We start from the raw sequence: 21,845 nt of genomic DNA on the forward strand, positions 1-21,845 counted from the left end.
AATGGCCGCGATTGGTTCTTCAAGCGCTGCTCAGCCAATCGATGCAGCACTGGATGAACCAATCACAGCCATCGCTTCGTGAAGGCGGGATTTAAGAATCCCGTAACCAGGAGGAGAGCATGTGTGGACGGCCGAGGACTGCGGGAACCGCACCGGAGCTCTGGAGAGCAGTGGGAGGGACCCGGGCCCCAAATATAAGACAGCGCCTCTTGTGGCAAAACATAAGACGGTCTTATTTACAGGGAAACCGCAGTAAATGAATGTATAAAATGATGCAACGACAGCTGCGGCAGCGCTGCGAGATCAGTCCGTTCTTCAGGGACCACAATCGCATCCGCCTGTGTTAAGGTGTGCTCATAGTCCACGGGCGACGGAACGGCGAGGCTTCGAATTATTTCGGTATTTGTCAACAGATCCGTTGCGAGACGAGCGGCGGGGGGAGACGAGCGGCGGGGGGAGACGAGCGGCGGGGGGAGACGAGCGGCGGGGGGGAGACGAGCGGCGGGGGGGAGACGAGCGGCGGGGGGGAGACGAGCGGCGGGGGGAGACGAGCGGCGGGGGGAGACGAGCGGCGGGGGGAGACGAGCGGCGGGGGGAGACGAGCGGCGGGGGGAGACGAGCGGCGGGGGGAGACGAGCGGCGGGGGGAGACGAGCGGCGGGGGGAGACGAGCGGCGGGGGGACGGATTAGCTTCCACGGGTATTCCGGGACTTTTGTCTACTCCTAGCAGCCGATTCCCAGGCCGCTGTCGCTTTTTTTTTTCTTTATGTGCAAAAGAAACCCGCTGAATCCCCCGCGGAGGCGGCGCGACGTTCGCATTTACTACACGCATACGGACAGAATATACGCCGGCGTGACGCGCCCAAGAACGGCGCACTGTATTCTTCTGTACACTTCATCGCTGGCTCGCACAGAGGTATGGCGCCTGCATATCACGCGGGTATTTTTTCACGTACGTAACAGGCCACCGATTTCCATTGCGCCGCTCGCACCTACGCTTTTTTTTTTCACGCACATAATACGAACTACTTTAATGCGCAATGCGAACCAATCGAGTCCGCGGCGCTTAACAAGCGCAAGGAGTCCGCGTTCACGCCATCAAGACGCCGCGCTCAGCCGTTGGTCTGAGAAGCACCACTGAAAATCAATGGAGGAGTTTTACGGCGGGCATTAAAAAATTTTGCACTAAACGCTGTAAAAAAAAAACAACGCTCGTTGGCGAACGGCTGGCGGCGGCGATCACATCCGCGTTTAGAAATTCCGTCGCAGATCCGGAACAAAGCGCCGGAAGAAAGTCCTCCGGGATGAACTTTTCTGTACGGTAAGACGGCGGCCGGCTGGACGGACACATTAGGGCCAGCGGGGCCACATTCGGCGCGGTTCGGTTACGCCATAAGTCGGATCCACCATAACGGAGGCAGCGCCGCAGGTGTGAACTGGCGCCGAGACGTGCAACAACCGCCGTGTGACCGGTCCGACGCAGTGAAGAGGCTCCAGCCCGCCGGCAGCAGGAAGTTCTGCCCGCCGCACTCCGGGGACTCCACAAGTATCTACAGCGCGGCGGCGGCGGTAGGGTTAACGCCGGAGGCCAGCCGTGTGACAGGCGCCGCACATGACGGGTTAATCCGCTGACATCACTCCTCTCCCTCTGGCTGTCAGTGTCAGCTGGCCGCGGAGTGACACACCACAATGGACGTGGCAGCCTCACCTGCCGCCCGGCGCTCCGCTCCGTCCGCCTCATGTCGTGGAGGCCGCGCAGGAGGACAGCGGGAGGGAAGGGGTTTATCCCGTGTGGAGACTCCGCCGACGTTTCCCGGTGATGATCCGGTACCGTCACCGTAAGGACTCCGAGATCCCTCCGACAAACAGCCCGCAGCCCCACCCCCTCCCCAGTCACAGCGCGCGATGTAGATCCGGCAAGAGCTGCAGACAAACCGCGGACTGGAGTAGCAGACGAGGCTGGAGACACAATGCGTGTCAGTCCGGTCAGAGCGCTGGGATCACGGTGTAATGAGGCGCCACGACCGCTAGAGGCACAGGAGAGCCACCGCTCCACCACAGGCACTTCTACCAGGTGTCTTTGTTGCCCCTAGCAACCAATCACAGGGCAGCTTTCACTTTACCTCAGCCATTTAAGAAGTGAAAGCTGCGTTCTGATTGGTTGCTAGGGGCAACAGCTTTCCTTTACGGGGTCTGACTACTGGGATCCCCTCAGCAATTCCAAGACGGGCACCTCCACATGGTGCGTATTCATGGAGCTGCGATGCACACGCGTGACCACTCAGCTCACTTCTATGGTATCAGCAGTGAACGGACCAGCGGTGGAGCGTGCACTGCCCCCAGTGGTTGGGTCCCCACCAATCAGAAGCGTATCACCATCCACCATGGGCGTCTGTATCGCACCCGCAGGCGGCATTAATGGCCGCACAGCGTGACGTTCTGTAGTTCTGTCCGCAGACCCGCAGTCAGTCGGGGACGTCCGTCCGGATTACAGTTACATAAACATGGCCGAATCACGTTTGGCCGTCGCCATCCGCAGGGTTTAATCGCACGGCCGCATGCGTATTCCGGTCCGTGAATATGCTGCGTATTCACGGACCGAACTGCGCTTTTCTGCCCATTTGCTGTTTTTTCACGTGCCACAAAATCCCAGCGAGCAAACGGGTTTCCTGCGAGTTTATGCGCGCCCGATAATGTCGGCGCCCGATAATGTCGGCGCACATGCTGTGTTGTTTTTTTTCTCACGCGTCTGAAAGCCACGTGAAAAATACGCGGCTGTGAACGAACGCACTGAAATCAACGGCTCTATGCAGCGAATGATCCGCTGCGTATTTCTGCTTGGGTGAAAGAGCCCGTATCTGCGCGTTTTCCACGCAAAAAAATAAATCAGCGGAGTTGGCAGTAAATCCGTAGCTGCTGTCGTTACCGTGGATGTCATCCTCTCTGACATCTATGGCAGACGTACGCGGTGCGGCCGGCGGACATCTTCGTGTGCGCGGTGAATACAACACATGCGATTTCAGCGGCTCCGTTCACATCAGCATTTTCGAGCATGCAAGAAAAAAAAAAAAAAAATAGAGCGTCCGCCATCTTTCTGCGCATTAAATGGTCCCCATAAAAGTCAATGTGGAGGTGGGGCGCGCAAATGAGCGCGTAATCCGCAAGGCGATGCGTGAAACACTGCGGAATCCCGCTAGAAAAAGAACCCAACTGAAACTCATTCGCCGTGTCAATCCTCGCGTTTGTTTGCCGCGCACAAAGGAACATAAAGTGCGTCAAGACACGCCAATACATGCGCAAAAGCCTCGTTCATGCCAATGAGGGTTTAACAGTCAAGTGGGCGTGCCCGCACATGCCAGCTGCCCCTCCACCTTTGACCTGAAGTGAATGCAGTTGCCTAGGTCATCCACAAGGCTGGTGAAGACGCCAACATCCCAGCACCTACCACACCGTTCGTTTTGCCCCAATGTGGGCATCGGGCTCTTTGGCACAAGACCAGACCCGCTGTGACTTCCAGGACATCGCTGTCTTCTCCGGCTAGTGGACGTGGGGGACATCATCCATTCAAATCAAAGGCGGGCTAGCTGGGTTACAAAGTCGTCCTCAGGCAGCTGGCAAGGTCCGGGCACACTTACGGTGCAAGCCCTCGTTAGCATACAGAAGTACATTTCCTAAGGCCGCTGTCACAGGTTTATGTGCTGCAAGACGCACGAATATGAACCCCATTCTTTGGAAAGGAGTCATATAGATCAGTGATTTTTATTTCTCCCGCACTGAACGCAGCGCCATTGTTTTCAACGGGACTATAAAACACGTTGTGCCAGGAGTGCCATGCAAGGAGTGCCACTGAAAATAACGGGAAACACTTGCCAATCCTCCGACGCGGCTAAAAGCCGCACGGGCAGATCGATACTTCATAGAAACCCACCTTGCATCCGCGGGTACCTCGCACACTCGCAAGCGCAACACTCGGCCTGATATCACGCTTGCCTGTATGTAGGTAGCCTAAGGTAATGTGGGTGCAACGGGCAATCGTAGGCACACATTCAGGAAGGCGCCCGCTGCAGATTTTGATGTGGATTTTCCACTGCAGAAAATCCGTACCAATTCCGCTATGTGTGAATGTACCCGCGGGAAAAAAAACAAAAAAACAGCGCCACGCCTGTTGACAGGTTGTGTGAGGTACTGCATCTCAACCCCATTCACGTCAATGAAGAAAGCATTTCCATTTTATTTACTTTTCTCGGACATCCCGGAATATCTGACGGCGACCCCCCTTGGTGCCGAATTAAAGGAATTTCACTGCCCAAGATCTGTCACAGCTCCTCCAGGGACAGCGGAGTGACTGCAGACTGACCAGCTGTGGGGTCTTGCATCTTGTCTCGCATCTACCTTCGATTTTCCTGCCGCTCCCTACTACACCGCCATATGGTGCTGCACGGCAAAAATATCCCGCACACTGCTGAACACCACCAAATCCATCCCTAATTGTGATTTCCACGACTTATCGCCGACCCCAGTGGCTACAGAGAGCGGCTTGCCGTGTCCCCTGCAGAACCATACAGGATTACATTCCACATCCCATAAAGCAGCACAGCGCCTTTTACTTTCAGATTCTGTAGCCCGTCGTCACTGCGAGGGCGGAGAGCCAGAACCGCCCGGCAGCCGGAGCTGCACCCTCCACCAGGAGTTAAAGGGACAGCAGCAACACAAAGTCAGCCTCCCAGGAGAAACGTCCATGGAAGACCGCCGGCCCGTCTACTGGAAAGGTGACATTACTGAAATGTATCGCTTGTCGAAGAAACCGTATCGCGCTCTTCACGAACGGCGTCCTATGAAGGAAAGCAATAACTAGCGACAATGTCAGAACACTTTCCTCCAACGTCACAGCCAACGGAAAGCTACACCAGAACGGAGCGAGAGCAGGAGGAGCCGGAGACTGCAGGCGGACGCTTTGCTTGTACGATTTCTATACGTTACGAGAAACATGGCGAGTTTTCTCTTGTAGCGTTGCTGCCAGATAGAGAATTTGCAACATGTCTTATTTTTGGGAGATCCTCCTCTTCCCTACAGGAGCAATGGAACACAAATACAACCTGTATTTGCGAATGCGATGTTTACCACTGCAGCAACACGCAGTTTTCACGCACCCGATCATCATAAGTGCAGAGACGGATTTTTCTCGCAAAACGCGTCGCACACACATAAAACACTCGCAGGTTTGCAAGTGCAGCATCGGTCCAAGCGTCTTAGCCCAATATGGCCTTCGCTGTAGAGACGCACCCTTGGGGCTCATTCACACGGATGCCAAATCCATTTCATAATTTTCTCTTATGCGCAAAAACTGATTTCTGCGATCCCATGGGCTTTAATGGGCACTTTTGTTGCATGAATCCACGCAAAAATAGAACATGCCATATATTTTTTTTTTTTTCACATGACCGAACGCCTAGCGAGTCCGCTCGTCCGAATACTCCGATGCAAATCAACGATGTGTATTCTGTGCGTAATACGGAACCGTAAATACACCCGCGCAAACAACCCCTTATAATCACAGGTTTTATTTGCACTCCCACAACTCCCTACTCAGCTGCCCCCCCTGGAGGAGGGACAGATACAACTGTGTACCCTGAGCTTACAGGTTCACATCATTAGCGCCCTGCTGACGTCTAAGGGATCGTCCGCTGATAACAATGGCCGCCAAGTTACTACAGATTCTTATTCTAGTCTGCCTGAAGGAATCGCGCAATTCCAGGATATATATGGGTGAAAGAAATTACACGAAACACGTAAGTATCAGGGTACGGGTACGGGTACGATCCCGCATAACGGGCGCCGCACTGTTGTGTAGCAGCAGCCGACAACCCCACTGACGATAAAGCAGTTAGCAAGCTGCATGTACTGTAGGGGGGGGGGGGGGTCTAACACGGACGGATTCTAATTGCGGACTCCGCAATCGCTGTCCGCACTGATGTTCCGGCATTGAAAGGCATACAGTTTCACAAGGAGAGGAAGACAAATCTCAGCCTCAGCATGCTCCATTTTGCTGCAGAAGTAAAAAAACAAACATCCCCCCCCCCCCCACACACATTTAATGCAGATTGTTCGCTGCCGATCCGCTCCATTAAAATACTGAAAAAAATGAAAGTGGAAATGAGTCTTCATAAAATTGCAATTGTCATAGCTCACCTTCCCCAACTCACATAAACAGGTCACATTGCATGCCCACAACACTCTGCCATAGAAGTATAAAGGTGATAATCACAGCTTACCTCCCCCTTTTCCCTGCACATGTCATAGCATGCCCACAACTCTCCCATGGACGTCTATATGTGATAATCACGGCTTATCTCCTCCTCTTTCCTGCACATTATAGCATGCCCACAACTCTCCCATAGAAGTCTATAGGTGACAATCACAGCTTATCTCCTCCTCTTCCCTGCACATGTCATAGCATGCCCACAACTCTCCCATAGAAGTCTATAGGTGACAATCACAGCTTATCTCCTCCTCCTCTTCCCTGCACGTTATAGCATGCCCACAACTCTCCCACAGACGTCTATATGTGATAACCACAGCTTATCTCCTCCTCCTCTTCCCTGCACGTTATAGCATGCCCACAACTCTCCCACAGACGTCTATATGTGATAACCACAGCTTATCTCCTCCTCCTCTTCCCTGCACATGTCATAGCATGCCCACAACTCTCCCATAGAAGTCTATAGGTGACAATCACAGCTTACCTTCCCCTTTTCCCTGCACATGTCATAGCATGCCCACAACTCTCCCATAGAAGTCTATAGGTGACAATCACAGCTTACCTTCCCCTTTTCCCTGCACATGTCATAGCATGCCCACAACTCTCCCATAGAAGTCTATAGGTGACAATCACAGCTTACCTTCCCCTTTTCCCTGCACATGTCATAGCATGCCCACAACTCTCCCATAGAAGTCTATAGGTGACAATCACAGCTTACCTTCCCCTTTTCCCTGCACATGTCATAGCATGCCCACAACTCTCCCATAGACATCTATATGTGATAAGCACAGCTTATATTCTCCTCTTCCCTGCAAGTCATAGCATGCCCACAACTCTCCCATAGAAGTCTATAGGTGATAATCACAGTTTAACTCCTCCCTGCACATAATAATGCCCACAACAGTCTCCTATAGAAGTCTATCAATAATGCTCCCTTCCTGCCCCTCACTGCTCAAGTCACAAAGCTTGTCCAAAACAGTCTCCCAGAGATGACTAAAGGTGATAAATCACAGTTCACCTCCTCCTCTGCCCTGCACATCATGAGGAATGCCCACAACACTTTTCCATAGAAGTCTATGAGGTTTCTTACGCCCATGTGGCTGCTATATGACAGGAAACAGAACCTCAGTTTTGATGCAGAAGCCGAGATAAAACGACCGTCATCAGAGCGCCGTAGAGGAAATACATGACAGATAGAAGTGGTAAGATTAGAGAACGCCGGTCTTATGAAAGTAAAGGTGCGACTAACAGCATCAGCTGACCGCCACTCTGTGAGACGCAGTTAGTTATAAAGTCCGTGCGAGATCCGGTAAGTGGCTAATTCTCTAAACACTGCTGGCAATGCAACCTAACCCAGAGGTTAATCCGTGATGCCGGCTGCCGGCTACCTGCTCACCTAATGAACCGCATGCCTCAGCAATCAGAGATAATCCTCCATCAAACAGCTCAGGCCCCGCTGGTTCTGCTATGCCGCACTATGGAGGACGGCGCAATGCAATTAAAGAGCATTTCCACCCAGGACACATGACTGCGGCCATCACCCCGGGAGAGATCCCAGACAGCCCATTAATGGTGGGACCCCACAGACATATCACATGACTGCGGCCATCACCCCGGGAGAGATCCCAGACAGCCCATTAATGGTGGGACCCCACAGACATATTACATGACGTGGCCATTGCTCCGGCTCGGAGGACATTTCTGGAGGACTCCCTGTAACATGTTATTTACACAGCTGGAAACAACCTTGCGGGACTCTCAGATCGCACACCGGATCCCGACAAACTACATGAGTTGACAAAAGTATTGGGACACATAGAAGGGGATGACATTGACTCAATGACTGGAGTAAGCCTCCTCGGCTGCTTTACACCAAACTTCCACGGATGTGTGGAGGGGCTTGCCCCCATTCCTCGAGGAGAGCTTCAGACAGCGGTGCGTGGGATGATGGCCATGGGCATGGATACGCCATTCTGTTTCGTCCCAAAGATGCTCAGTGGGATTGAGATATGGACTTTGGGCGCCAATGAAGTTTGCAGACGTTCTGCTCCTCAGGCCAAGCCTCAACACTGCGGCTGTATGACATGGTGCAGACACGGAGCTGTACCAGAGTATTACCACAAGGTAGGTGATGCCACATTGGCCAGGATGTCTCTGTACCCATTGGCATGGAGGGTGGACTTCACTACAATCAATGGTCCTTGTCCTTCGAAGCAGAAACACCCCAACACCATAACAGAACCTTCTCCAAACCTCACTGTTGGGACGACGCAGTCATGTAGAAACCGCTCTCCAGCCAACCACCACACCCAAGCGCCACCGTCCGATCGGAAGATCGTGTCCTGTGATTCATCTGTCCACTGGACCCCAGTAATCATACATAGACCACTTTTCCCATGGACAAGATCCAGAGAACAGGGCCTCGTATTGCCCCGGCCTCTTTAGGCCTCCTATCCAGGGGAGATATGTCACTGCGTTATCCGCGGCGATAATCCGGTCGCGGGTAACACAGTGAATACTTCCTATAGACTTAACTATGGAAAGCGCAGCCCGACGTCCATGAGTGGAGAATAAGAGATTCTCGGCTCGCGGGATCCAAATTGTGGCATGCTGTGATTTGCCGCGATTCTCCATGGTGAGCCTATCAGATGGGCTCATTGCGGAGACCTGTCAGTTCTTACCCCTGCTTCCCCACAGCAGAAGATCACTTGCGATATTCCGTCATGGCCGAGGACAGGCAGCCTTACTGTACCTCTCTGTGAGGGGGAGCTTAAATGGGGCTGTCCGAGATAGAGAGGAGTACAAGAGCTCTGCTATTTCCCAGTCCTGTTCTCAGAACTAGTGGGGGAAGGGGTTAATTATATATATTATATATTAATATTACACTCTCCTACCAAAAGTATTTGGACCCTCCTATCAGTAGGATGGATCGTGATCTATTAACTTCCCACGTGTCCTGAACCGTGCTACACAATGTTCAGACACTCGGAGGTGTCAGCCATAGTTTGACAGGAACTGCACCCTATTGGATATACGGGTTATGCCGCTACACACAAGCAGTCCATCATGAAGCACAATGTATCAGCCCATCTACAACGGTGGAAGGAGCGTCATCATTCGACAGTTGAGAAATGGAAGAGCGTTCTATGGAGTTCTGAATCACACTGCTCCATCTACAATTGGGTGGATGTACCCGGGTGTGGAGGATGATGGGGAACATCTGCCGAGTGTGCTGTGCCAACAGTTAAGCACGGTGGAGGCTCAGTTATGGTCTCGGGATGTGTTAGCATGGTCTCAGTCCACTAGTTGTAGTGACAAGAACCATGAACATGGTGAACCCTGACATTCTAGACAATGTGCTGCTAACAATGTGACAATACTCTGGGAATGGTCGGCCATACTTCCAACAAGACGACGCGCCTCGTCACAAATCCAACGCTGTTTCACATCGGTTTGAGGATATGGATGTCCCACAATCAGACCGACTGAGTCCGGACCTGAACATACTGAACATCTTTGGGATGAACTGGAACAACGGGTCATGAAATATAAACTGCGTTGAGAGAATTCGCCAGACATTTGCAGGATGAATGGAGGGAAATACCAGCTACAGTGTATCAAATATTAGTAGAAAGTATACCACAGACTATCTGATGTCATTAGGGCCAAAGGAGCCCCACCAAGTATTACCATATGGGAATAAACACTACTTCTGATTCTTGCTCAGGTGTCCAATTACTTTCGGTAGGATGGTGCCTACAAACACACTGCCAAGAACAGTCCATGAATGGATGACGCTTTGCGATGCTGTACTATGGAATATTCCGTCCACATCCATGTGACCTATATACAAACAATGGCTGACATTAACCCAGACTAAAGGAATTGTAATACGTTAATATTTTGTTGGCTGGAACTCCATATTTGCTTTTGCTTGGTGCGATGGGGGTGGATGAAGCCCCACCGTTCACCCTCCTCCCCCTCCCCCCTCCGGCACACACCGCGCTTCCAGCCTGTTACTCTAATGTTTGCAGTTCTCCTTCCATAAACACGGAGTGGAATTATAGGGGCCAGTCTCAGAGACACTAATATATATACACTGTATACACAGAAGTAGATAAAATGTAACAAAGTACTAGCAAGGTTGTTGGTGGAGTGCAGACCTCGCTGCTGCAGACGGGAGGCAGATCTGGCTTTAGAGAACATTGTGTTCAGTGCGTCCTGGAGATTTCTCAGGTCTGGTCACAAGGCTGCGGAGCTCTAGAGGCGAATTCTTACACGCCGAAGGAAGACGCGTTACACCTGACTGTAAGGCTTCGTGGGAAATGCTAAGAGCAGCCTCAAAAAAAAAAAAAAAAAATCCTGGAAGAGTTGGCCAAAAAGAAGAAGAGTCTCTCTCTATGACCCAGCAGCCCCCGGCGAGACTCTTCTGCAGCAGGTGTTTAAACCGCCTCCTGTCCGTTGCGCCCATCTCTCTGCCGGCAGCGGGCGCACATTAAAGGGAATGCAAAATCTACACTTAGCATGGCGGATTTTATCTGCAAGCTTCCCGACGTGATGTGCAAAAAGGAAAGAAAGCAACCTTATAGATAGCTAATACCAAAGCAGATCATGAGAGCGGTCCGGTCCCCGAGGTGAGGGCCAAGCACAGAAGGTGGGGGGGGGATGAGAGATGCTCTTTTAAAGGGAACCGGTCGCCACCATTGAGTCCCATAAACTACGCTATGGACATCATGGGTGAGGTATGCCTCATGCTCCCTGGGCGCCCCGTTTAGGCACTGTGCCCCGGCAGTGTGACTCTTACTGCACGGGCACCTCCCATAGAGATGCGCACACAAATGCCAGCTTCGTACGGGCGGATTCCTATTGCAGAGTCCGCAGCACAACGCACACATTGAAAGGCATGTAAAATCGCTTTTTCACTCACAAATACAAATTGCATATTCCGCAAGTGGAAGAAAAAAAATATAGATAAATCCCAGAATGCTCTATTCTGCTGCAAACAACTTCTATTGAAGTCAATGCAGGCTGTTCGACCCGCGGCTCATACACAATTAACATTGCATATGGGCCGCGGGTACCCAGGTCATCGCTAAGCAACAGTGCGAGAAATACAAACATTCAAAGAAACAACGACGAGCCAACACGGTCATCCGCAATACAGAAAGGTTCATGTACGCAGCGGCCGGGCTCACACACGGAATCCGGTCCACCCGTGTGAAGCCAGCCAAAGTTAAACTGCTGGCGCTCACTGACGTCACAAGGTCACAGCTCTGAAGCGCGGGCACCTGCGGATGATCCAACATACCTCCCCGGACTCCCCACTCCCCCAGCGTTGAGCCCATAGCGTAGTTTATGAAGATTAACCCTTTGCAATCCAATTTTGGTTTCAGGGTTTCCTAGGGGGCTTTCTCTTTCTGCCATTATGCAATGGCGCCAGCTGCTGGCTGGAGCCAGTACTGTGGTATGGGACATGCTGGAGTGGCCCCCGACAACAGAGCGGCCAGTAATCTACAGTAAGAATACCCTGCCGGACGTCTTCCGACATTGGAGCTGTACAGCCTTCAATCAGAATGTCTTTAGACGTCAGACAGTGGATTGGAAAGGGTTAAAGTTCATGACAGATTCCCTTTAAATCAATAGCAGCTAGAACAAACAAGTAGAAATCATCCCATAGCTTTCCTTGTTACAGCTCCTAATATCCCCATTCCTTGTAAAATCGACTTTTATCTAGTCCTACGCTGTGTGTTCTACAGCAAAAATGGTCAAGTGGGCGGGCCCAGACGGTTTCCGCTGTCATCTAGGTCATCCACAGACCTGTCCAAATGTCGAACGACCACAAACTGACACTTGTTTAGGCTGTTTAGCCCCAACGTGGCCAGAAAGACTTTGCATTCTACAAGTGCGCCGTCCGTGACGCTGCAGGATCTGGAGGCGGCTGTAGAGGGCGTAAGAGACGTCACTCAGATAGAATGGCTTGCTACTGCGGTGTCGGGCAGCAAACATAATTGGGACTGCCCACCGGACCGTTCGGCTGGATTAACACGGAAGTCAATGTAACAAACTCTAATGAATGTAGGAAGCGCTCCACCTTCTTCTCTAGTCCCATTGGTTTACCTGCTGCCCATTGGGGACCGCTTCCCTTTAAAGGAAAAGCGTCATCAGAAGACGATCTACTGAATAAATCAGGTTTTTATATTAAATTAAAAGATTTTATTTTTTTTAAATTTTTGGTGTCATGATCTATAATTAAAAATTCAGAAAGTTTTGACGCCGACCACCAAGCCTAAGGCCAGGCTCACCGAGTGCCTGTAATGCAGATGACCGCGGAGGCTCGCAGGCAGCAGTGCGCAGTACAGGTTAGTTTCTCGCGCCGTTGCTTAACAAGGACACCGGTACCCACAGCCGTTACGGAACGTTAATTGTACATGGGCTGCGGGTCGGACGCCTCCATAGACATCAATGAAGGCCTTCTGCGGTAAAATAAAGCATGCTGCGATTTTTCTTCTGCTCATGGAATACGCAATTTGTATCCGCAAGAGTAAACAAAAAAAAAAAGAAATAAAAAATGCGTTCCTTCCAAGGTCTATGTTTTACCGCGGAAAGTCCGCACGGACGCCAAGCGCAAAATCCACAAAGCAAATCCAGTGGTGCGAGACCGGCCTAATCGACACATCCGGCTCTGTGGAGAAAACTTCTCAGCCGTCATCTGACCATCACAGGCAGGATTACACCGAGAGGCGACACCTATACACCTTGCGGATTCGCCGCTCCTGAAGAAGCAAGCCTGTGTGAGCCGAGCGCGTCCGCGGTGAGCCGAGTGCAGATGTGCGCACAGCAGAATGGATTTTAGGACCCAGCAGGCCTCTTCAGGAGACAGCTTCTGGTAGTCAGGAAATGAGGCCGGCCGTAGACGGGGTTAGAAGATAAACCCAAGCGTTACTTTCCAGCTGCAAACCTCCTGCGCCACAAGATTACAAAACAATGTACTGCGTCATATACAGAAATTGCGCCACATGTGGGCATTTGGGTTTTGCCACAATCTTGTGAAAATTGATGCAAAAGAAAGAAAAGAAAACGTGACCAGAAAATGGGCTGCCTGAGGTTTCCGTTAAAATTATGTTCCCCATGGCAAATAACAGATCCGATCTCCGCTGCTCCGCTCTGGTCTCTTACGCTGGGTACCAGACATCAGTATTATTGTATCTTGACGCCACCGGAAGCTAGGGGTTTGACAGTAGGAACACCCGTCACAACCCTCGCTCCCGATTGGCTCAAGCCTTTAAGGTCCTAGCAGCGTGGGTATGTAGTTAATGCTGGGATGGAGGGTTACGCTTACGGCTGGGTTCAGTATTAACCCCAACACTGAAACGAACCCTAACGCTCCATGCCAGCCACACCGGCTTATCAAGCAACCTGTATCTTGTCATCACTCACACTTCCGGTGGCGACAAGATACAAGAATACCCCAGACATCACCTCCATGAGTGCAGTTGTGGTAACTGAAGGAGCTGTCACAATCTAGATTTTAAATCCTGAAATCCTGCAGTTCTCACACTGACCACTAGCCCTAACAATAGTCTGACACTTCCTGTTCTGTAGACAAAACTTCTCAAGCTGTTATATCCTCATCATCATCAGGATTAAACCAGGAAAGGTATATAGATAACACAAGATACACCATTCACAATAGGTTAGGTCACAGCTCCCCTCCTCCCCTCCCTGCACAGGTATTAGAGCATTCCCACAATACTCTCCCATAGAAGTATATAGGTGATATCACAGCTCACCCTCCCCCAACACTGGTCAAAGAGCTATACTACAAAGCTCTGCAATAAGTGTAAGCGATAGTCACAACTCTCTTCCTCCCCCATGTCCATCACATGTTGCCATCAAATAATGATGCTTGTTAAAAAGTCTAACAATGACTACCAATAGGTGGCGCTGTAGAGGTATTGTTCCATCTCTAGATTTGCATATTTCCCAAAGGAGAATGGGTGGTCCCATAAGTCTCCTCACACCTACTAGGTGCTCTCCCTAAGGAAAAACTAAACCCGTACTTTCCCATCAATGAATCCCCCTTCTGTGTGTCACGCCTATGGCCCATGAGGCTGCTGTAAAGCATCTCTCTAAACGCTGTAAACTGCAGCTCAAGCAAGATGGCCGCTCCCAAAGTTATAGTTTTTGTCCATTAAAAAGACCCAAAAAGTTTCAGAAATTCTTTTCTACGTTAATATGGTGAAGGCCTCAACCAGCGGTCACCAACCGACTCGGCCGTACCCCATACGCTCCATACCTGCAGTGCTACAGACTGTGATAGTCTGGACATATGGGAGCCGCGGTAATACAAAACTAACAAAACCACAACGTTTTCCAATGGAGGACAAGGTTGCTGACAACCAAAGAAATACAACATGCGTCACTAATCTGGGGGTCTTGCAGCTTCGGCAATTCCTAATGACGTAGACCAATCAATGAGATGATTCATGTAGGCCAGCTCAGACTCTGCAGTCTTCTATACACGCCCATTACCTGCCATGTTTCACTGCCTGTTGACTGGCCCGTCAGTATGTGGCACCAAGGACCTGGTGAATCGCCACCTGACGAACCCTCCTATATCAGGTGATCAAGCAGGAAACCCAAAAAAATGGTATCGCGGGTACACAAAAGGTGTGCGGCGCCATCCATATAACCGGCGAGTGAGAAGCTACACAAGAAGGTTTGCCCCCGACGTGACCGTGCTTCCATTAACGGGTCAGTTTAGTCCCGGTCTCCATACACCTCCTCATCCGGCGTTGTGGGGGACCGCTGACCCCATAGTTCTCTAGGGCATCCGATATGTCAGTCATGCCGGCCGCCTGTCTGCGCCTCACTGGTGTAAAGAGGAAAAAAAAATTGCACCAAAAAGGCACCAATTGTGCGCAGCTCCAGCCTAAAAACACTGGTCACACACAACAAGCGCAGCCTCAGGGGACAGTCACACCGAAGGGTTGTTCATACAATTCACAGACGGGGGGGGAAACAAAAAAAAAACGCAGCGTTTCCCATTTTGTTGTGATTTTCAGATAAAAATCACCCATTTAAGTTCATTAGTGCGCTAAAAAAACAAACAAAAAAAAGGATCACACTTGTTCGATGCGACCTGTTTTTTTAATCGCATGCAACCATAGTAACCATAAAAATTGTATACCGAAGCTTTAACTACGTCGCTTGGACGATCATGATTTTTTTTTTCTCTTAGAAGTGTATAAATCGGGTGGGAAGAGGTTAAAATTGCGCGAGTAAAAAAATACAAAATCACAAAAATGCAAAAAAAATAAATAAATTGTATGCACATTGCACAAAAAAAGGGAAAAAATAAAATAAATTTGATCAATTTTTCAGGACTGCGAATACACCTCTCAGCCCCGATTTAACGGGCGCCGATCCACAAGTAGGTTAATCAGCGGTCATTTACTTTTCTTCGACGCGGGCCAACAATCGCCATTACTACGACCCTTGGTCCTCGCAGGCCGGCTGGATGCCCCCCTAGTCACCTAGGTAGATGTACAGCCGACCAGCGAGTCTGTCCATGCTTGCCGGAAGTCAAGGACCAGGCGATGACCTAGAGTTGGCTAATCCTTGCCCCCTCATCATGGCCTGCCTGGACGGCCGCCCCTGCCCGATTATTAGGCCGCGTAGCGGTACTTTTACGCAGGACGACCAGCGGGTAAATAAGTCAGTTGAAATAAAGTCTGTACGGCGTCAGCGGACGGCGAGCTGCACGCTCACACCGATCTCTACGGTAGTGAGCATAGAGATCGGTGTGAGCTGACTTAGTCCGGTCGCTGACTTTCAGGGCTGACAGCGCTGTCACCGGGAAGCAGGTAAGTGTAAAGAACCCCTTCCTTGGGATCCCAGGAACTTATGAGTACCGGAAGCTTACGGCGCTCCTAGGTGGTGACCGGGTCCCTTTAAAAGTATTTTTCAGCTGTCAGGTTCCCTTTAAATCCCCGGTTAGGCAGTATACGGAAGAGCCCGTTATATAGTGCCGAGCACTGGACTGCAGTACAAGGGAGGCTTACAGAATCAGGGGGTCTCGCCGGCCTGATCTGAGCACAAGGAGATCAGTGTTAGGAGCAAGCAGAATAGTCTGTGGCAGTACAATGCGGCGACTGTTAAGTGGGTCCGAGTCGCGAGCGCGGGGGGTCAGCGGACCGGTGCTAACAACTGACCAAGGTGATTAGAGTCCAAGAATGGGGGTTATATAAGCGGAAGCTCCAATGTCAGCGAGGGGTAAGCCGGCCTGGATGTGACAAGCTGACCTGATCGCTGCGGAGGGAGACGGACGGGCGGCCGCGGTTCACACAGATAGCTGCGTCTATTACTGATCCATCCCGAGTCGTAGAACAAGGTCTGCCGATGTGCAACCCAAAACAATGAGAGCTGATAGCGGTTATACCTCATGCACATCTATCCGAGGCGCAGAATACGCAGACCACAAGACAATGGAGGACAGACAGCGATTCCCAGACGCATTACTGTGGGGGACACCTGGAAGTGTCCACACTAGCATGGGGGCCACACCGCCTACAGGGCAGGAGGAGCACTGCAATAGACAGCTGTGCACGTATGCATGTAAGGGGGGAGGCTGCAACACATACGGACCCGGCGCATATATACATACTACGCGGCATGTCAGCCCCTGAACCACGCGGTGCGGCGGGAGCAGAAGACGGCACGTCACCCCCCCGCCGAACCACGCGGTGGGGCGGGAGCAGAAGACGGCACGTCACTTCCCTGGAACCACGCTGTGTAGCGGGAACCCTCCCCCCCCCCCTTACCTCCATTCCCCGCTCCCCAAACACCCCCCCCTCCCCCGGTACCGCGCGGTGCAGCAGAAGATGGCACATTACACTACAGACCATATGGTGCACATATACATACTATATATACACAGTGTAATGTGAATAAAATAACATACTACAGACGTGTGTGCGCAATATTCTATATATAACACCACAACATACTGTACATATACATACTATAGAGTGCTGAAGTAGCAGCTTTGCCATATATACAGACACAGTGCACATATATACTATACAATACTGCGAGTAGAACACAACATGCAGACCCCGTGCACAGAATACAGGCGTTCATACTACAGATCCGATGCACATGCTATACAGTAGGACACGCGCGCCACGGCCCCCCGGCGCACACCCACAGGCACGCGCGCCAATGGCCCCACAGACGACGGGCACATCCATCGCCGGGCACTGTATGATGGCGGGCATAACATTCACCATGCCAAATACACACACTGCGTGGTAAACCAAACATCACACCTCACAGGCGAGTCTCATGGGCCTACCACCACAGTGCCAGTGCCATCCGTGGTGCGCAGGTAGGTACCACCCAGCTGGAGGTATAGTCCTCTCTCTGACAACCCACAATGCACGTACAGCGAAGCCGATTGCGCATTAATGGCAAAGCGCTTCATACAAGACAGGTAATCACAGGTTAATGGAGTGTGATGTAGAGCCGACGGTCACCGACCGGCATCACTCGGCGCTTCTAGCACAGGTCCCAGAGGTCAGGGGAGCCCGTCTGATACTTACCGGGCTCCCCGCCTATCAGTAGGCCCTCCCATAGAGAACAGTGCAGTGCAGACGGACCAATGAGGAGTCATGCCAATAGACGGAGCGCGGACGGGCAGCCCGGGGCGACAGTGCCGGGACGGGCAGCCCGGGGCGACAGTGCCGGGACGGGCAGCCCGGGGCGACAGTGCCGGGACGGGCAGCCCGGGGCGACAGTGCCGGGACGGGCAGCCCGGGGCGACAGTGCCGGGACGGGCAGCCCGGGGCGACAGTGCCGGGACGGGCAGCCCGGGGCGACAGTGCCGGGACGGGCAGCCCGGGGCGACAGTGCCGGGACGGGCAGCCCGGGGCGACAGTGCCGGGACGGGCAGCCCGGGGCGACAGTGCCGGGACGGGCAGCCCGGGGCGACAGTGCCGGGACGGGCAGCCCGGGGCGACAGTGCCGGGACGGGCAGCCCGGGGCGACAGTGCCGGGACGGGCAGCCCGGGGCGACAGTGCCGGGACGGGCAGCCCGGGGCGACAGTGCCGGGACGGGCAGCCCGGGGCGACAGTGCCGGGACGGGCAGCCCGGGGCGACAGTGCCGGGACGGGCAGCCCGGGGCGACAGTGCCGGGACGGGCAGCCCGGGGCGACAGTGCCGGGACGGGCAGCCCGGGGCGACAGTGCCGGGACGGGCAGCCCGGGGCGACAGTGCCGGGACGGGCAGCCCGGTAAGTATAAACGTTACACCCATCCTACGGGCACCACAACGTATCTTATAGGGGCGGCTGGTCTCTCTTGAAGGAGTTTTCCCATAAAAGCTGTCAATATCCGATCGCTGGCGGTCCAAGTGCTGAAGACCACCCTGACCTCCAGTGATTCCAACAGCGGCCCCCCGAACATCCCATGTGACAGGCGCTGCCAGACACACGCACCACTGCTGCTCTATCCCCGTCTATAGGACAGGTGGAGAGCGACGCGCTCCACAATCTCCCACCGTCTCATGTAAGCGCGTCGCCGCGTCACTCACACAGGGCACCGGGGGCGCTGTTCTCAGGATCGCTGTGATTGGACCCCCAGTGATTAGTCAGCGAGATGCGTGATGAACACGACCTTCAGAGTAGTCCTCATCAGGTTGACCTGCCATGACATCTACAGGCCCCACAAATCCACTAATAAACCCCTCTCTTAAAGGGAATGTCCGGGTCAAATAACTTTTTTCTAAATATAAAGCCAAATAAGGGAGAGAGAAAAAAAAAAAAAAGCACAAACTAAACACTACTTACCGATCCAGCACTGCAGCTCCGCGATTCTCCCAGGTTTTGTTGACAGTGGAAGTCATGTGACCACAGCCTGCCAATCAGAGGCCGTAGCATCACCGACATGAACCCCTGTCATCACGGCGCCCAAGGACGTGAGCACTGAAGACAAGATAACGAGCCGTGACTCCATGGCCTCTGATTGGCAGGTAGTGTCACCTGACTCCGCTGGATGATCTTTGGCGCAGAAGACAATTAGCGTTAATTTTGTGGGGTTTATTTTAACCCATTTGGCTCCATTTAAACAGTTCATCTTGACCGGACATCCCCTTTAACGCGCTGATTTGCCGCGGATTTTGTCGCAGATTTCATCCTTGACTTCAAATAGAAGGAGTGAAATTTGTGCACCAAAATCCGCGCGGTGTGAAGCACGCCGGCCGGGGCGGATTGTCCGTGCGGATCCTCGTTAACGGAAATCCAGCAGGAAAACGGATCACATTTACAAAATCCCACCAACGCGCTGCGGAAGAAATCCAAGTGGATGCTGACTGAGGAGCGGATTTCGGATCTAGCACCGGATACGCCGCGGCTTTGGGTGAAATAGACGTCAATGGCGAAAGCAGACGCGGATCTCTGCGCAAAAAATACTCAAATAATCCGCTACAAAATCTGCAACAGTCACAGATTTTCAGGCCTAATTACTCGCAGTGCGCGGCGATCCGCCCCACGTAAACATGGCTTCAAGACTAATTAATACAGGTGGACGCCGCTCCGGTCCGTGAAACACGCCGCATTCATTTATACGGAACTGCGCATATTTACAGTGTTTGGGGGGGGGGAAATTGCACAAATTCACGTTTTCCACTCACACACAGAAAAAAAAACAGTATCTCCCGCCTTCACGTTTGGCCGCTCGCTGCACGCTTTTACCATGTATATTTCTGCACTCCCATTCGCTTTTTTGCGCAATTTCCATCCATAACACGGAGCAAATTGTGGCAAACTGCGACTGTTACATTAAAAATATACCAAATCCCCCAAAACAAATCAACGCGGATTCTGCATTTTGGCGCGTTTACGTTGACGATTATCCAGCCTGATTTATGCGCATCTTTAGGCCGCTCACACGGACGGATTTGAATTGCATATTCTGCGATCGCCGTAAACCGCGGGCGAGGAAAGGCGTGCGTTTTCTAATTTTCATTCACACGCAGGTACAAATTGCGCATTTCGCGAGTGCAAGAAAAACCGCAGTATGCTCTATTGTAACGCCGATCCCGCGAGGACGCCCCCGCTGAGGTCAGTCAACGCAAATGTTCCGTCGCCCATGAGCGGCGTAATCGCTCGCAACTTCGGCTGCAGGGGAGAGGGCTCTTTCTTTTGCGCAGATGATACACGGAAATCCGTTCGCATCCCCGATCATCTACAACCGTTTACAATCACTTTCCGCGAATGATCGCAGGTCTTCCGTTCCCGGGAGCCCGGCGGATACAGTGACATTTTTTTTTTCTCGTAGCGCCGCGACACAAACTTCGGCGCGGACCTTTTTTAGCGTCTTTGTTTAAGAATCACCTTCAAACGGGCGCCGGCAAAGGAGGAAAAAAACGTATCGCATTGCGCTCGCACGAGTGAGTGTGCATCACACAGGCGAAAACTCATGCTTTGTGCGTAGCGAGCCGTAAAAACGTAATCCGTTACTTTAATAGGTGCGTTTACGCGCAATTCTTTTCTCGCACGAAAAATAAGACGCAACATACTGTATTTCCGTGCGAGAACATAACGGCGCCGCCGCTCATACATCCTACCGATAGAGTCGGCGTTCTGTACGACGCAAGTTACGCCAAAGCCTGTCAAGCGCGATACGTTTTTTTGCTCCCATAGGCGATTTCACGTGACGCTCGGCGCTGCAGGCGCAATTTTTTCCCACAACGCTCGCCATACAAGGGCGATCTCGCTCTCCGTTATTCGCACTCCCCCATATCACGGAGCGCACATCCGTCCATGCGAACGCGGCGTTGCAGCCAACAGGTTCCGGTCTGTCTGGGAAGCGTCAGACGCTGCGCCAATCCTGAGGAGACCCAGAAGAAAAAGTTTGCAAAGTGGCTTTGGTCATCCGCTTGGGAGGGCGCCCCCTGCAGGCCGGCCGCCCGGGATGACAGCTGGCAGCCTGTCACTTACTTCTTGCGGGCTCCATCCTTCCGGGGGCGGCCCCGGGGTCTTTTGTCCGTGGCTGCGGGGCTGGCCGGGGGCCCGGGCTGCTCACAGGCGGCCTCTAGCTTCTTGTCCTCGGATGACATCCTAGGGACGGGGGCCGCATTGATCCTCCCCGGGCTCAGGCCGGCGCATCGTCGGCTGGATGGTGCGGGTGACACTGGGGGGCGGACTCGGGGAGGGACGGAGAGGAGGTGGCGGAGGCCCCGGCTGTACCCCTCGGGATCACAACAAAGGAGCAGGAGGGCGGCAGTAAGCGGAGGACGGGCCCCTCCGGAGCCGCTGCTCGCCCGCTACGCCCCGCTGGTCTGGGAAGCAGTCCGGTCAGTACGGAGCCCGAGCGAGTCACTGTGTGTGCGACAAGCTGCGTGTGACTCACTGCCCCCTCCCTGCGGACTACCAATACGCATGCGCGTCGGCAGGAGGGGGAGGGAGGGCGCGCTGCTAGTGACGTCACCGGACACGTCCACGCCCCCTTTCACTCTGACAGCGGAGGGCGGCTCGGGTCGCCGGGGAAACGTGGAGCGCCGGAGTACTGACGTCACGGGAGCCGG

General features: G+C 52.7%; 1 protein-coding gene across 7 annotated transcripts in view; it reads right to left on the reverse strand.

Moving 5' to 3' along the window:
* The window catches only part of KMT2C (lysine methyltransferase 2C), a 223,971-nt gene extending 202,413 nt beyond the window's left edge, over positions 1-21,558 (reverse strand). For 4 of the 7 annotated variants that reach the window (XM_066585566.1, XM_066585560.1, XM_066585563.1 and 1 more), the window contains exon 1: positions 21,259-21,451. In XM_066585566.1, coding sequence (XP_066441663.1) covers positions 21,259-21,377 — 119 coding nt within the window. In that variant the 5' untranslated portion in view covers positions 21,378-21,451. Of the gene's footprint in view, positions 1-21,258 lie in introns of all 7 variants that reach the window. The other 3 variants (XM_066585564.1, XM_066585562.1, XM_066585567.1) reach the window with 2 other exon arrangements.
* Positions 21,559-21,845: the final 287 nt, after the last annotated feature.

This window comes from Eleutherodactylus coqui, chromosome 12, assembly GCF_035609145.1.
Source record: "Eleutherodactylus coqui strain aEleCoq1 chromosome 12, aEleCoq1.hap1, whole genome shotgun sequence".
Taxonomy (NCBI): domain Eukaryota; kingdom Metazoa; phylum Chordata; class Amphibia; order Anura; family Eleutherodactylidae; genus Eleutherodactylus; species Eleutherodactylus coqui.